We start from the raw sequence: 16,445 nt of genomic DNA on the forward strand, positions 1-16,445 counted from the left end.
AGTTCCTAAAACATTAGTTCAAATGAGAAAATGTAATATTTCTATTATCAACTACGGCATAACAGTACACGGCAAGATAACAAAATTAACTTTACAGACTATGAAGCCCTTAAAAGAAGCTTAAGACAATTCACAAATCAAAAACCTGGTCACATCTTAAACCTCAAAAAAATTTAAAGTATCCATCCACGACGAAAAAGAACACAATATAGTATATATGTATTCGAGCCTCGGAATCTTTGTCTGTCGAAAATATAGTTTCTGACTCTTTTTAAATGAGATTTAAGTTTCTTATTTTTACTTGCTCTATAGGGCAAGTATTGGTTTCGTGTAGAAAAAAAATCGAGGTTTTAATCAAAACCAACATTACGATGATGGAAAACAAAAATGTGGTTTTCGTCATGCCGTCCGTCGGTCTGTGACTTTATAATGTATATCGGGGCTAAACGGATGGACGAATTTGCTTGAAACTTGGGTACAGATGATTTTTGCATAATATTTCCTAGACCCGTTTTTTTAATACAGTAGTCCCTCGATAATGTGAATTACCGATAATGCGAATTTTTGTAAAATGTGAATCGCTAAAAATTTTCATTGTCATCTCTATGATGTGAACTTCGAGGATTTTTAGACTCTGTAATGTGAATTTCTTTTGTAAAAGTTTGCATGTTTTTCTTGTTCGTGCAAGCAATTTATTTTATAGACCTGGATAGTGGATAACTGTTATTTGTCTGGACATATCTTAAGAAATATTGAATGAAAGGTCTCTTTACGCTCTATTCATAACTGAAAACTAAGCAATTCCAGGAGGTCTGGTTGCTGAATTATTTGCAATCGAAATATTTTTTTTTTTTTTTCTTACATTCTGAAGCAGATATTTTGGGATCAAAGTCTCAAAAAAGGTTTTTGTTAACAGATATAAGTTTACAGTGGACAGGTCTATACATTCAGGTAAAAAAATTACAAATCTATTTTTTTAAGATTTTCGAGAAAAAATCAAGGCTAACCCCTTGGCAAAAAAAAAATACATTTTTAAAAATTTCTTCCAATTCCATCGAGTGATACATAAAAAAAAGGTCTCTTTAAGCTCTATTCATAACTGAAAACCAAAAAATTCCAGGAGGTCTGGTTGCTGAATTATGTATCTTCTTTTTAACGCATATTTCCCAAATACCGTTTTCGAGGTATTGCAATTTTCTCAAAAAACGGCTCTAACGATTTCGATTTAATTTGCTGTACGTAATAGTCTTATTGATTCTAACAAAACTGCATTTTTAGTTTTTCTCAAAAAAAAAGTTTATGAAAACAAAATTTTGAAAAATTTAATATTTTTAAATTTCGATTTTTGTTTTTTTTTGTTTTTATTTTTTTCTTTCGAAACTTAACGAAATCTTTAAATTCCAATACATATTAAATTTAAGATAAAGATAATTTGAACTGCAAGAGCAAGTAGGTACGTGCGACCCAGTCGTGCATTTTATTTTGAAATGACATCACGCAAAAAGAAACAAGAGATGTGCTCAAAAAATGCCGAGGGTATCGGATCTGCTATTTTAAACCAAAATGGCAGCGGAACACATGCTAAAAACATCTTTGAATATTTTTCTGATATTTTCGGCCGAGGCCTAGGCAATTCTAAAAGCTACAGCTAGGAGTTAAAAGTAGGAGTAAAAAAAGAAAAACACTGTCATTTGTTCCGACAATCTTTCAACTCTCAACGATGTTCGCAATGCAAGCATCCAATCGTCTAACAGAACTCTAAAGGAGTTAAAGGAATTTCACAAAAAGTCCAATCATTTTTCTATTTTTATTTTGTTATTCTTCCTTCATACATCCCATAAAATTTATTAAATAAAAAAATAATAATTCTAATGCCTCTACGAGGGTCAAACAGAAAATAAAAACTAAAGTTAAAACAAAAATAGTACAAGAGTACAACTTAATTCATTTTACCTATTATTTTTCATACATAAATAACTACTAACTTCCAAAAAAGATACAACTCTATAAATAACTTAACATCGTAAATAACAAAACTTATTGCAATAAATACATTCCTCAGCACAAAGCAAAGAACACTGCAAAATATTCTCTTCAACATAAAATTCACAAAAAACTTAACTTTTCAAAAAAGTTAAAATCAAAAGCATAAAGTTTCATCAAAATAAAAAAAAAAAAAACAAAAAAAAAACTCAATTGAAATGCAATTTTCCATTTCACTAACTCACATCTGAAAAACTTTATTTTCTACAATTGACCTGAAAACTTTTCTTCTATATTGCGTCCCTAGTCAATCTACTACTCGACTCGCCATCATTATTTATCTTTCTTCTTCTGTTTTCACCTCATTTCAAAATGAATTAATCATGTTTCTTAACACACTAGCTACTTGTGTGTTTCCCACCAATCACTTTTTAAAAAGTCATTTACAATAAAATAATAAAAACAAGAGGAAAAAAAATACATTTCCTATACACAACACACTACTTACCGCAACTGTCAAATTATTTCCAATCTGTACATCAACAATATCCTTGTGCGACAAATCGTATTTAATTCCATTGACATCTTCGATATTGTGAGAGAATTCATTGCCCAGATTATCGTGAAGCGAAACCTTCAGCACAAAATTCATTCCACGAGGGATTTTCTCTTCCGTTTGTTTCAATTTAATCGAAGGATATTGCAGTGAGGCTAGAATGTATTGAACGTTTTTCACTTCGATGCCAATTGGCAAAGTTTGTTCATAGGTGCGGGCCTGAAAGAAGTAGTAAAAGAAGAAGAAAAAGATGAGAAAAACACCATCTCCGATTAAACATAAAAAAAAATAAATACAAAAAAAAAACTGAAAAAGTAATTTTGTGCTATACTGTGCAGTAATAGAAAGATGTTCCTCCAGAGATAAATGGATGCACAGTATACTCGTTCCTACTCTGCACAGTGCAGCACACAGACAGTAGAGTTTGTAGAGTAGAGTGAATAACATACAATTATCAAATCTCGTCCTAGGGTATCACCACTACGGACAATGCCATCCGATGATACTCGGACAATTCCATTGGCAGCATCCGAATCCGGTTTGTAGACAACGTCATCGAGATTAGCCTTCAATTGTATTGTGCTACGTGGCGCAATGAGGATCGAGTCCATCGTTATCCGTTTGGGTGAATCCAGTTCAAGCATTTTAAAAACTTTAATAGAAATGAAAACGAATCAATGTGAATTGGTACGAGAGAACAAGAACGACAAAGGACGAAGGAAGGAAGGAGTGGTGGGTTAGGTTAAACATTTTTATTATTTTTGAATCAGATGAGACGACTTACCCACAACTTCGACGCTAGCAATGAGCCTTTGTCCAGATGGTAAAATGACTGTTGCTTGCACTTTGGCTTTACCCGGGTTAAGGGCTTTGATGCGTACCGAGATTAAATCTTTTTCAGAATATTCAATTCCTGTGAACGGTCGGTGGTGTTGGTTGGGAGATTGGAAAATGAAGAAGAAAAAAAATTAATTGAAAAATCTTAGAATGGCAAATTTAATTTTTTGTTAGTTCCGTATCTGTTCTTGAGTCGAAGCTCAACTACTCAAGATCATCGAAGAACTTATTTATTTTGCGGATATTTGTGAGCTTGTACGTAGATTTGTACGTAACAGTCTGTATCGAATATCCACTTTGTATTTGAAAGAGATTGTATTACTTACCAGCTTCTGAGAAAATGTTGTAAATATCGAGGACATCAGGTTGATTGCTGGACCAAATAACACGCATGTTTTCTAACGTTCCCAAAACCATTGGCGATAGATCAGGAAGTCCCCAAATAAAAGCAGGCATAACTGAGCCGCTCTTAATTCGAATAAGAGGAGTTCTAATTTGAATATTCATCAACGGCACAACATGAATCTCAACAGTGTCTTCGGAAATTATTACATCTTTGCCATTGCTTGGGTTCTGGCTGATGCATTTTCCTGTGATTTTGGTACGACCAAGCTTTCTTGCTATGACTAGAGCCGATTCCATTGCTATTCGAATAGAATATATGATACTTTTAAGACTAAATTCAGCTAAATGTAGGATTTACTCACATATGACATTTGTATCATGAACAGAATAAATAATATTAATATCCGGTTGTGGGCCTCCAAGATAATATATTTGGACACTGGAACCAATGACCATAGTTGAGTTTCTTGGATATAGCCTCAATGGTGGGAAAACCTTTAAATAACTTTTTCATAAGATTTTGATTTTAAATATTTTCTTTGTGATTCACTCACCTGAATATTCATTGCAATGCTTGATACCAATAATTCTCCATGTCCACTATTGAAAACTATTTTTGATTCACCAAGTGAAAGTCCTGTAACAGTATATCTAAACAGAGAGAGAAAATTTTGAATAAAACACCTTTTGAAAATCAACATTTAACTTCTTACCTTATTTCACCTAATTCAAGATCTAATTGATCACCAAGTTTAACACTCAAAATGTTAGGATTGAAAATGTCTTCAGTTAGCTCATAGATTTGTAAATTATATGGATCAATGAGAAGTAAATTATCATTTGAATCGTATAATTTAACAATGGCATCAATAGATTTTGTTCTTTCAACGCGATCAGGAACTTCGACTTTAATTGAACCAATTGAAACAACAGAAACTGATAAATGAGCTGGTTCTGTCATTAAGCATAGATCAGTTAATTCGATGCGAACCTGTAAAAATTTATAGTAAAAATAAAAATTCTAATTATAGTTTACTAAAAAACTTAATATGTAGTTAATACCAATCCCTCCCTATTTTCCTGAAGCTCGCACTGTGTTTAACATATTAAGGGTATTTAACTCCCTTTAGTGCGCGTTAATTATAAAAAAAAAAAAATATGTATAAGGTTTTTAGAAAAAAGACTTACTACTAGAAAACAGTAAAGGAACGAAATGAAATTACACATGTTTACCGATTTTTTATAAAGCCATATTGTTTTTTAACTTAAGACAAAAAGTTCCAAGCTATGTGCATCGAATAACGTTGAAAAGCATTTTAATCAAGTATTTAAAACTAGGTGCCTGAAGCTTCAAATTGCTGTATGATTTAAAAATTGATTTAAAATAAGATTTTTTTAACAAAAACAATAAACGCTTAAACGATCGATCTCTTACTTATATTTTGTATGTTTAAACAAAGTTTTTGAAAAAAAAAATTTTTTAATTAAAAAAAACAGCGGCAATTTGAATTACGAACGTTTGAAAAAACATCAAATCGCAGCTGTTAGGCCGCCGGGAATCTAAAAAAATTGCTTTAATTATTGCAATTGATGGAGACCTCAATTATTTTGTAATACTTTTCAATTTAGTATACTTTGGGTCATGTTTCATTTTTGACTTTGCTAAAATAATTCAGCAAATGTTAAGTTAACAAAATTTACATTTAGTTCCTCTACCAATTTCCAATATATTAGGTCGTATGTAATAAATATGAGCTTAAGCTCTTATCTCATTTTTCAGTACATTTTCTTGAGATGTATCTCATTTTCTTGAGGTAGATCTCAATAAAATGTACAAAAAAGTGAGATAGAAATTATGCTCATTCTTTTTGCAATATGAGCCATTGTCCCTCTTAAGCCATAACCAGGAATTAATTTTTTTTTACTATGCCAATCTTTAAATAAAATCCAAAATTTTAGTCAGAACAATAATATATTAATCTTTCCAATCGGTAAATGTTGGATTTGGTCACAATTTACGACAGAGATTAGCTTTGAAACCCGACCTTACTAAGTTTTCAATTTTTCACATTCACATTTGAAACATATTTTTTTCGGCGCCGAATTATCGTACTCTCCCTGTCCCTTTTTTAAAGATAGAATTCGACTCTTCGGGGGAAATAAATATTAATTCTAAATCTTTCAAGAAAAAAATACTAACCCTGAATAAAAATATGTAATATAGATTGCGGACAGTAAAATACAGACAAACGGCAGAGAATGCGAACCATCATCACGACTGGCGCCAAAAAAAGCTTCCAGAATTTAGAATTTGGTATTTGGCAAAATTCCCAATACTTATTTTTAAATTTCGACTAGATTGCTAAAAAGACAAAATATTTCCGGATTTTCAATAATTTTTAGCGTTTCCTCATTCTCGAATCATGAGCTGTAAGGCGCAAAACAAACTCCGGATTGGAATAAAATAATACAAAAATAGCTTTTGTAAAAAAAAATTTTTTTTTTTGCCCCTATTCTTTATCAACTGTAAATGGTGGGAGATTGGAAATTTAAGCAAAAACAAATTGAAAAACCTCAGCTTGGCAAATTAGATTTTGTTAATTCCGTATCTGTTCTTGAATCGAAGCTCAACTCTTCAAGATCATCGAAGAACTTATTTATTCTGCGGATATTTGTGAGCTTGTACGTAAATTTGTACGTACAATCTGTATCGAATATCCACTTCTTTTCTGATTAAGCTGTCAGCTTGAATGTGATTCACAAGAGTTTGAATTATGAAATCGAAAACAATTAGCGATGGACTTCCTGCGAAACCAACTTACGTTCTTTTTGCCTAAACAATTCTTCGACTTCATATGAAACAAATTATTTAACTGTTCTAGGAGTTACCATGCATAGCAAATGTTTTACTTACATGTCCGATACGATGTGGTGTAATAATCAATTCCCTTTTCTTGGCATCAAAATCAATTGAAACAATTCCATTTTCAGAAACCTGAAAATCATAATGACCACTTCCTTGTTGAATTGGCACTTTATGTGGTCGATTCTTTGATATAAATATGGAAATATGTTCCGATGGGAACATTGTACTATTAACAGCCATAAATTTGATTTCATTTTCAATAATTGGTGTTGTAAGTTTCTCTGATTTTGCCTAAAATAAAACAAAAAAATATAAATTTCTTGAAACAGAGGTAAAAAAAAAACTAAAACATACCCTTTTAATTCCAAAAGCTGGACTTTCAGGTGTAATTCCGTGTTTAGCCAACACAGCTCCATCATAATTAGTTACTATTCCTTTGACTTTAAAACTACTGGTAACTTCTTTGATTGTACTTATGAGAACTTCTTTGCCTGGAAGTCTTACACCTTCCACAATTTCTTCATCACTTTCACGGAAGTAAAATATGTCCTTGTGATAGTTTTCGCCTTCTTGTGCAAATTGCCATTCAATCAGCAAAGACGAAATATTCATCAATCTCCTATTCTTAGCATCTTGGATTTCAATTTCAATCTCAAACTTATCTTCCTTGTCCTTCAAATGCATCAGAGAGTTCTTCATTTCCATGGGACAGCTTTGTCTAAGCTTTTCTGTTGCATAAAGATTTAAAAATCTTGGCTTAACACAGTAGATGGTTGTTATGTAGTTGGAGATGTAAGGTTGGAAATTCTTAGCCTGCATTTGATTGAAGACATCAAATTTCAAAGTTGTTTGTCCCACTTTGCGACAAAGCACAGTAAAGGCAGTTATATCTCTGGGAGAGTCAAATTCAATGGCCGATACTTCAGCTATTTCTTTGTCATATTGCAGATTCTTTGTCAGTTCTGCTGCTAAAGTGAAGATCTTCTGTGGACCATTTGCATACAAAAGATTCCGAGAAGATCCAATTGGCAGAATTATTTCATTCTCAATCGGGTTAAGAATGTTGAGCTTTTCAAAAACCATTAATGTGGCTTCATCTTTCAGAAGTTTATCCATGAATTTGTACGACACACTAAAGTGAGTAGTTCCAACGCTAGTACTGCGTAAATAAATTATATGACAAGCATTTGGTGCTAGAGGATCTAGCTCTTCTCTAATCGAATCAATTTGGAAGATTTGATTGGTGAACTCAAGATTGAAATTGAGATTCTCACATTTTGTGAATGGAACATATGAATTATTGACAAAGGCATAAACAGCCAAGTGAAGTTTCACATAATCACGCAGCGCTGTTTCAAAGTTATACTGAACAATCTCCAGTTTGACCGGTGGAAGGAAATATACCTCTGCTGTTCGTGAGATTTTGATATTTCTTGCGAGAGCAACGCGAACATATGCGTGATTAGTCAGAATCGCTTTACTACGTTCATCGAATGTATCCGATGGCAATTTTAAATCACTGTCAATGCGAGTTGTTGCTAAGCCAGTTTGTGAAATTTGCAATAGCGAAGGATGCTGGGATGTCCATATGTAAGAACCATCCCCACCAGTAGCGCGAAATTGTAATTTTTGTGACTTTGGTGCATTTGGATCGAATGGAAGAATGACTTTGGAAGGAGCCAAAAGGAGCTCTTTGAAAATCTGTAATTCTGCTTTGGCAGTTAGCTAAAAAAGGAATAGTAAAATTAAATAAGTAAATGGTTCTTCTTTCAATTATAAAAAGATGGTCTTACATCTTTAAAGGCAGCTTGTACAGGAGTTGTTCCTTCTTTAACAGCTTCTCCGTAAATTCTGCTGCCGTTCTGGGACTTTTTCAATACGTAAAAAAGTGATTCGTCAAGTTGAGAAGTGACAGCATATTTTGGTCCAAGAGTAATTTTTTGGTTACCACTGTACAAAAATTAAGAATAATAAGAATAAGTAAAAATGAGACAGACACAATAATACTGGAAATGTAAGAATTTATTTGAGGTACTAGGTTAGACACTCAAAATTGGTAACGATTATGAAAATTAAAACTAAGAACTGTCACCTTGCTTTCTATAAGACCCAGTTGGGAAAAAATGTATTACTTTTTTAAAGCTAAATTTCGCGCATTGCTACCGCGAGTGAAAAGAGAAAAGAGTTGATAACGTTGATTCGGTACTAAGATGAAGTTATCGATTTGGAGAAGATGACTCCTAGGATCTTACACTACGGAGAAGAAGGTTCAAAAGTATTTAAATAAAAGATGCTAATCAAATAATCTCTTTCACTTGCAAATATACATATTATGATATATCCCGGGCAATGGCAAAGGATGGATTAGAGCTTAAGATGGCACCAATGGATAGGAAGGCATTATTTTCAACAGCAACGATTTCGGCCTCGATGAAGAAGTCCACAGAATTCCAAAAATATTTCTTTCAAGAAACAAATATCAGGTGAACCAGATATTTTTGACCATATATTGACGCTGCTATTGGAAATCGAGAAATCTATAATAAATACTTTTTGTTTTTTTAAAAATGAGTCATCTTTGGGAAAAGTTACATAAGAGGTATTATAGTCTTTATGTAAATATGTATTACTTTTCGTTGTTGTGTAAAAATCAGTTAATATAAGGATATTGGAAGAAATCTCCATTTCAATCGCAGAAGAAATCGCGGATATAGTTTGGGGAAATAACAGTTATTTATTTATTTTAACAGTTTTCGCAAAAACTGATATGGCTTCAGCTGTCGTAGAATCGATGTTCAAAGTTGACAACCCAGAGATAAAGCTTAAGAATTAGTTTTTACTTTATAAGAGAATATCTCTTATTTATTTAAAGGTCGATTGTAAAGACTTCTACAGTTTTTCCTGAGGAATTAAATTGCTGAACAGAAGATACAAAATGTTAATTAGGTTATAAAAGGCTAGTGGCAGAGTATAGGTAAGTCTCAATCGAAACCAGGGGGCAGATTCTATAAAAAAAAAGAAACGAAAGTGATCTTTCGTAAAGCAATGGAACGAAAAAGTTCAAAGGGTCTTGAATAAAGCGAATCCAGCAAAACAGGTAAATGTGCAGAACAAAATTTCGAAATTAACTATGAGAACCTGATATCTGACTAAAGACTATATTACATAGTGCTGAAGATCACATTAGTCGTGTTTTATTAGTATCTCAGTAAAATTTTTTACGGTAAAAAATAAAAAATGATTGCTAAGGATAAAAAAATATTCGTTTGTTGTGGTTCACAGAGAAATTTTTTTTTCTTCAACAACAAATGATTATTAAAAAAGCTCACTAAACTGAATTCTACATATTTCACGTTACCAATAACTAATTTAATAGTCAGGTTAAAGGCTAACTCTCGGTAAAATTTTATAGTTCAGTTTCCCTATCTATTAAATTAGTTATTGGTTATTGGGTGAAGTATGTAGAATTCAGTTAAATTTTTAAAGGAACTTTAAATTTTATTATTGGTAAGGCCCATTAAACACTGAGAGCGAACTAAAAAAAAAGGATACCTCCTGGAAGTAAAATTGGGACTTATCGATTCAACAGTCCAAGGATTATTAATTAATTTATCGGTAGTTAAATGAAACTACTAACCCACAAGTAAAATTAGAATATAAACTAATCCAAATCAATAAAACAATAATGAACTTGAACTTACTTTGTGTAGACATCGACGGCGATTTCATGTTTTTCTCCCTCAACCGTCATCCAATTGTAATGTGGCAACAAGTTCACCGTCAATTTCTTTGGCTCACTAACTGTGAGTGTTGCTCTAGGAACTGGCGATTTCGGTGCATTACTATCGGCCGTGTAACTACCTTCAGATGGTACATTTCTATCACGCAACACAACAAATGTCCTACCCAATTTTGAACCAGTTGCTTGACTCCCACTTATAGTGGCAACATCTGTATCCTCAATCTGTAGGAAGTACTGATTGTTAAGTGAGATTTCTTGCAATTTTCCCAACTTCAATTGCAATATGCGGAACTTGACAGTGTCCCCAGCTAAGATGTGTACATCTGAGGGATCAAGAATAATATTGGCCAAGACATTAATGTAAACTTCGTTTATTGGTACGTGTGAGTATTCTGGATATGGAATTCTGACGGTGACCTGTGAAATGTTAAAAGATAAATATGTATATTGTTTTTCATTACCCTTTAAAATATTCGTTTTGCAATGCTTCGATGTCTTTTTTGACTCAATATATATGTAAATAATTTATTATTGAATCATGAAATGCAAATCCTTTTCAAGAGATATTGCATTACATGCATGTCATTGGTTTTATGATTTTTTTTTTTAATTATTGGAAAGATTTTACTGCATTAAGTGCCATCGTGTTAAAATTATTTGAACTTTTGACAAAATTCTGCGCTGATCACTTAAATGAAAAAGTCTCAAAAAACTTGTTTTGCTATTCACAAAAACAAACTTTTTCCTATTTTATGAAAATCTTGTTTTATTCAAAACATGTTTTTTAATAATTGAGAATATCATTTCTCAAACCTTTTTTTTTTAATTTCAATACATTCGTCTGATTTAAAACACATCTAAGAAAACTGCTCTTTAACAACCCCTATCAAACAAAATTTATAAAAAAAAAAAAACTCCTATGAGATATTAAAAGACCCTATCTGTACAAATATTGAGCTAATCGCTGAACTGTTAGCTTCTACTAATATTTTGATTTAATTAATGCATAACCATAGAACCAATAGTGTCCGCAGCTAGGTTCGTCAAATTTTGTTTATATTATCATGTAATTTTAATTATATACTAATAAAGTATAATAATAATAATTATAATTTGTGAATTTGGTTGCTTACAAAATATAATAGTATTTTGTACTATACAAGTTAAGTATCTTACATTTTTTGAAACAACTATCGATTTGATAAATCATCAATGGTAAACCAATTACAGATAAGAATATAAGCAACCTTTTCTGGGGACAAATTAAATATTTAAGCAAGCTTAGGTAACTTAAAATAACCTTCGAGAACCAATTTAAGAAAATCTAGTAAATATAACTAACAGGGCTGTTCTGATTTCCATTCGAATTCTATTTTCTCCCGTTTTCGAATTTTAGCTGCTCCTAATTCCTAAAATTCCTAAAATGCAGAACAACCATTTTCAATCCGTACGGATTCAATTTTAGTTTCCGTTTTCAAATTCGAACGAATGTTAGCCGTGTAAATGTGTTATTGTAAACCATTGATAATTACACTATCCCAAAAAATTAAGGGAACAAGAAAAAATCTCGATTTCTTTTAGTGATTTTCGATAGTCTGTACCTCAGTAAAAAATGATCGCATCATGAAAAAACAAAATGCATGTGAAAGCTAAATTTTTCTTGTTTTAGGTTTTTATGACAAAATATTTTATTTCTAACGGTAAAATAGCTTAATAGTTGGAACTGTTCATATTCCAGAATTTTTAAATTTTGTTTTGTTTTTACTTTTCTATTAAAAAAGTGGGACAATTTTTTGTGATGAAATGATTATTATTTTAAAAAAAGTTATTTATTTGGCTTCAAGATTTTTTTTGTTTCAAACTTTTACGATTTTTTTAGACTACAATATCAGTCATCAAACCAAAATTCATACTATTGACTTTGACTATCAATATCTTAACAACGGATCACGTAACAAAAAATTCAAGGAAACATTCATAAACTTCATTTAATTCTCTACAGAAAAATTAAGCTTACTTTGTTTGAAAAAAAAAAATGATTTCTTACATTTAAGATCAATTTAGAAAAGCTATCAAAATAGGCATCTTTACGGTTTTCTAGAAAATATGTTGCTATTTTATAGCTATGGGTGATAAGATTAAACTGAAGCTTAATTACTGAAGTTTAATATACATGAAATTATTATGACTTAATATGACTTTCAGACTTATTCATCAAGCAGTTTTTCTGTTGTGAGGGTTTAAACTTTTGAGATAAAATAAAACATCATATTTCTGCAGTTGTAAATAACTTACTTCTTATCACTTTTTTATGAGAAATATCAAATTCTTTTGAGTTTATTTGAACATTTTTTAATTTTCGTTTGAATTTTACATAAATCAAAGAAAAACTAAAAGTAGGTATTTTGTATAATTTTGTTTAATATTTTCTGTTAAGCCAAACTTTTTTTTTTTTTTTGCCTTTACTATTTTGACAGAGGTATTTGAATCAGAAATTATCCTTAACATGTCGCTGGCTGAGAATTATAGGGTTGTATGTCAACTCACCTTAGTTTTGAGAAAATTGATCTCAATTTTTTTTAAGGCTGGTTTTTGGATAAAATAGTTACATAGCAGTAAAGTATTGATGCAATCTTATAAAGGACCCTAAACAAATCATAAAACCATGAAAAAAACATTAATTTCATCACAAAAAAGGATTCTATGAGCATTTTTGAAAAATGACATAGAACCTTTTTATGAAAAAGTTTGTAAAAAAAATTGAAAAAGGTCCTATGTTCAACATAGAACCTTATAGTTATAAAGAGTTTACATGTAATAAATTGATTTTATATGAAAAAAGTGACTTCATCGTGAAATAGGCTTTGATTTATTCAAGTTTTGCACAAAACAGTCAAATTCTATTTTAAATAACAGAAAAAAAAATACCACAAATCACGTTGTTGCATTTATAGAAATTTTACATATTTTTATTAGAAATCTTATTAATTTAAGAGGATTGGATTTTAGAGGAGTATAATCTTGATTCTAAGTGCTTTATTTGTCTCCATGTATAACGTAAGTAAATTTGCTTCAAGTTAAAAAAAAAGTTTTATTCGATGAAACTATTAATAGAAATAAACTAATATATAATTGTAATGATGAATAACGAAGAGTTCACTTCGGTTAGTAGAGTAAAATCTTGACTAAATACAACTAAAAATTAGTTAATTTTTTGTTTTATATTTTTTTTTTTTTTTTTTTTGGTACTAACGTGAAAGCTGAATCTCGTTTGCAGTTTCTTTATCCTAGTATATCTTGCCATCGGTTTTAGGTTTGTCCGAAGGTACTTTTTGAGTTTTGACTCCTTTTGTTTTGAGTTAAGGAATCTAAGTGTTTCTTTAACTTTTGGTTTATTAATACGAACTATGAAATTCCCAACCTCGATTATGAAAAAGAAGTTTTCAAAAAATCACTTCCAGCTCTTGGCACACGAAAAATATTACTCTAATTTAATTATAATGTAAGAATATCTAGGTTAGGTAATCCGAATGAATTATTGCAAAAGTTAAGGTTGGATAGTACATATTTTGGTTTAAAGAGTACCTACAGAACGAGATGTAAAAATTCTTCGCTGTTTAGCAAATGCCCTGGAGTGAAATCCGCTAACTTGATAGTTGATAGTCAAAAACGACGAATTATGGAGCAAAATCGTCGTTTTTTACTGTCAATTATTGACTATCAAGTTAGCCGACTCCACCCCTGTTTTTCAATACCAGCGAAACATCAAAAGATCTTTTATTTTTACGTTAGTTAAAAAAAAGATCATTTCCATAAGATTTCATTTTGAAAAATTTGCGTAAAAAAGTTCTATGTAACTTAAATCAATGCATTTTTTTGTTTGAAAAAAATCAGTAAAAGGGTTCTATGTTGCATTTTGAATAACATAGAACCTTATTATATTAATACATTTATGTGAAATCATGAAAGTTGTATGTCTTTTTTACCTGTACCGTCGCCATTTTTTAATTTTATCTGAAAACCGATGAAATTACGAAAATGTTGGTGTATAAAACTCATTTTTTGTATTTTGTATGAAATACACCCTTATAATTCTCAGCCAGCGATGTGGCGATGTTGGGTTTTAATAAAATAATAAAATTCGCATACAATTTTAAAACAAAATTTAAAAAGATTGTATTTTCAAATGCAATTTTTTTTTACAAAACTTTGGGATTCGTTTGCCTGAGGTTAGAAAGACTTTAAATTCAAAAGTTACTATTTCTAGTAAATAAAAAAGATTTTTATTTTAACTTTTAAAATAATTATGGGCTAGCGTAAAATAATGCAGATTTGTTTTGAGGCAAATTATTCAATCGAAGTACTTGTACAGTATAGTGTATTTTTAGTACAGGATGGTCTTAATTGGTGAAGACTTAAACACACACACACATACCGTTTTTGTTTGGTTATTCCTAGAAATCTTGGGAACTATTCGATTCGAAATGCAAAATGAACAAATTTTAATTTTTGTCATTTAGAGAGCACATTTTCAACCTATTATCAAAACTTTTGTAAAAAAAAAATTTGCATGGCCCCTCCAAGACGAAAACCTGTATACGCCCCCTGGTTTTAGATGTGACAATATTTGTGAATAATACCTATTTTGAAAATTGAATATGGCTGCAACTAAACATTAAACTTACAAATATTTAAGAAAGAAAACAAAAAACTAAAATAATGAAAATAAATTCATAATAATAACAAATATGTGGTAATTTGGAAAGTGTGCTAAAAGAATGCCATTCACTTACCTTTGCAGTTCCTGTGTTAATACCTTCAAGAAGAACCATGTAACCTTTCATATGAAGGGCTTCAAACTTCTCCAAAGACTTTGGCACTTCATGATAACTACTCTCTGTGAATGTTAAAAACCTTAAAGCTGCCTGCCAATCGTTGCTAACGACAGCATCTTGTCCAACTGGAGATATCTTCCAATCAAACTCAACCCCTTCAAGAGTTGTAAAGGCATTGCCCTGAGAATCTTGAGCCCATAATTCAAAAGTTTCTGGAGCTTCCTCCAGATACAATTCTCTAGTTGTTGTCAACACTCTCAGTTGATCAATTACATCCAAAATAACATCGCAACGTAAAACTTCTGTAGTAGCTGTATCTTCAGCCAATACAATGGCGGTATTTCGGCGTCTCTCTCGTGACAAAACTGTGACAACAGCTTTGGAAGAGCATTCACTTTCAAAATCATCATATTGCGGTGTGATAAGAATAAGATCTTGTCTTGATGACATCCTTTTAAAAGAATTATATTGAATAAATTATAAAAAAATTGAACTTGAAAAAAAAACTCCGGTAAAAAGTGAGGTTAAATTAGATAAATGCCTCATCATTTGCTTACCATTTAAAACAACCTTTTTCAATAACTTCTAATGTAAAATTTATAGATATTTTGTCAAATATTGGTAAAAGAACACGTGGATAATTTAATTTTGTTGCATTTATTGTTGATGTGATGTTAAATAAGCAAAAAATTAATAAAAATATTTTAAATTTATCCATGGCGCGAACTTTACACTACAATGTGCAAATGCCAAAAAAAAAGTGACAGTTTTTTTTTTTTACAAACAGCTGCTACAAAACAAGCGTTTATTTTTTATTTTTTGGTGTTGTTATGTTGGTAGTTATGACTGGAATGTTAACTAAAGTTTTAGATGAGCTTGTTTGTTGATGTACGATAAAAACATTTATTATAATTTTCCTTTGGGTACAAGATTTTTATCTGGGGTCGAATTACGGCATACGTTCGTTAACGAATGGTTGCTATGTGTCCCTATCGTTTTCTAATAATTAAATAGAGACCGAAATAGTCAAAACGTTATCGTATGATCGTAATCGTGTGCCGTAATTCGACCCCTGATTCTTGTTGCCACAAAAAATAATGAAAATGATTTTTTTTTTGTTTTCAATTCATAATCTTGTCTGCGCTATTTTTGGTTGGAAAGTGGAATATTATCTGCCGTTATATCTTTCTTCTTCTTTCTATAAATATTATCCAATTGTTTAATTTTTTGAACCTAGGATTTGGAATTCAATGATTCGGCCTAATCACGAATTCCATTCGT

General features: G+C 31.0%; 1 protein-coding gene across 2 annotated transcripts in view; it reads right to left on the reverse strand.

Moving 5' to 3' along the window:
• LOC129920063 (nuclear pore membrane glycoprotein 210) overlaps positions 1–15,919 on the reverse strand; it is a 61,398-nt gene extending 45,479 nt beyond the window's left edge. For both annotated transcript variants that reach the window (XM_056001235.1, XM_056001225.1), the window contains exons 1-13: positions 15,722–15,919; positions 15,123–15,615; positions 10,289–10,746; positions 8,381–8,537; positions 6,942–8,312; positions 6,636–6,878; positions 4,435–4,712; positions 4,276–4,372; positions 4,084–4,216; positions 3,703–4,020; positions 3,324–3,452; positions 2,989–3,191; positions 2,492–2,758 (exon numbers count right to left, since the gene is read on the reverse strand). In XM_056001235.1, coding sequence (XP_055857210.1) covers positions 2,492–2,758; positions 2,989–3,191; positions 3,324–3,452; positions 3,703–4,020; positions 4,084–4,216; positions 4,276–4,372; positions 4,435–4,712; positions 6,636–6,878; positions 6,942–8,312; positions 8,381–8,537; positions 10,289–10,746; positions 15,123–15,615; positions 15,722–15,882 — 4,308 coding nt within the window. In that variant the 5' untranslated portion in view covers positions 15,883–15,919. The remainder of the gene's footprint in view (positions 1–2,491; positions 2,759–2,988; positions 3,192–3,323; positions 3,453–3,702; positions 4,021–4,083; positions 4,217–4,275; positions 4,373–4,434; positions 4,713–6,635; positions 6,879–6,941; positions 8,313–8,380; positions 8,538–10,288; positions 10,747–15,122; positions 15,616–15,721) is intronic.
• Positions 15,920–16,445: the final 526 nt, after the last annotated feature.

The sequence above is a fragment of the Episyrphus balteatus genome, chromosome 1 (assembly GCF_945859705.1).
Source record: "Episyrphus balteatus chromosome 1, idEpiBalt1.1, whole genome shotgun sequence".
Classification (NCBI taxonomy): Eukaryota; Metazoa; Arthropoda; class Insecta; order Diptera; family Syrphidae; genus Episyrphus; species Episyrphus balteatus.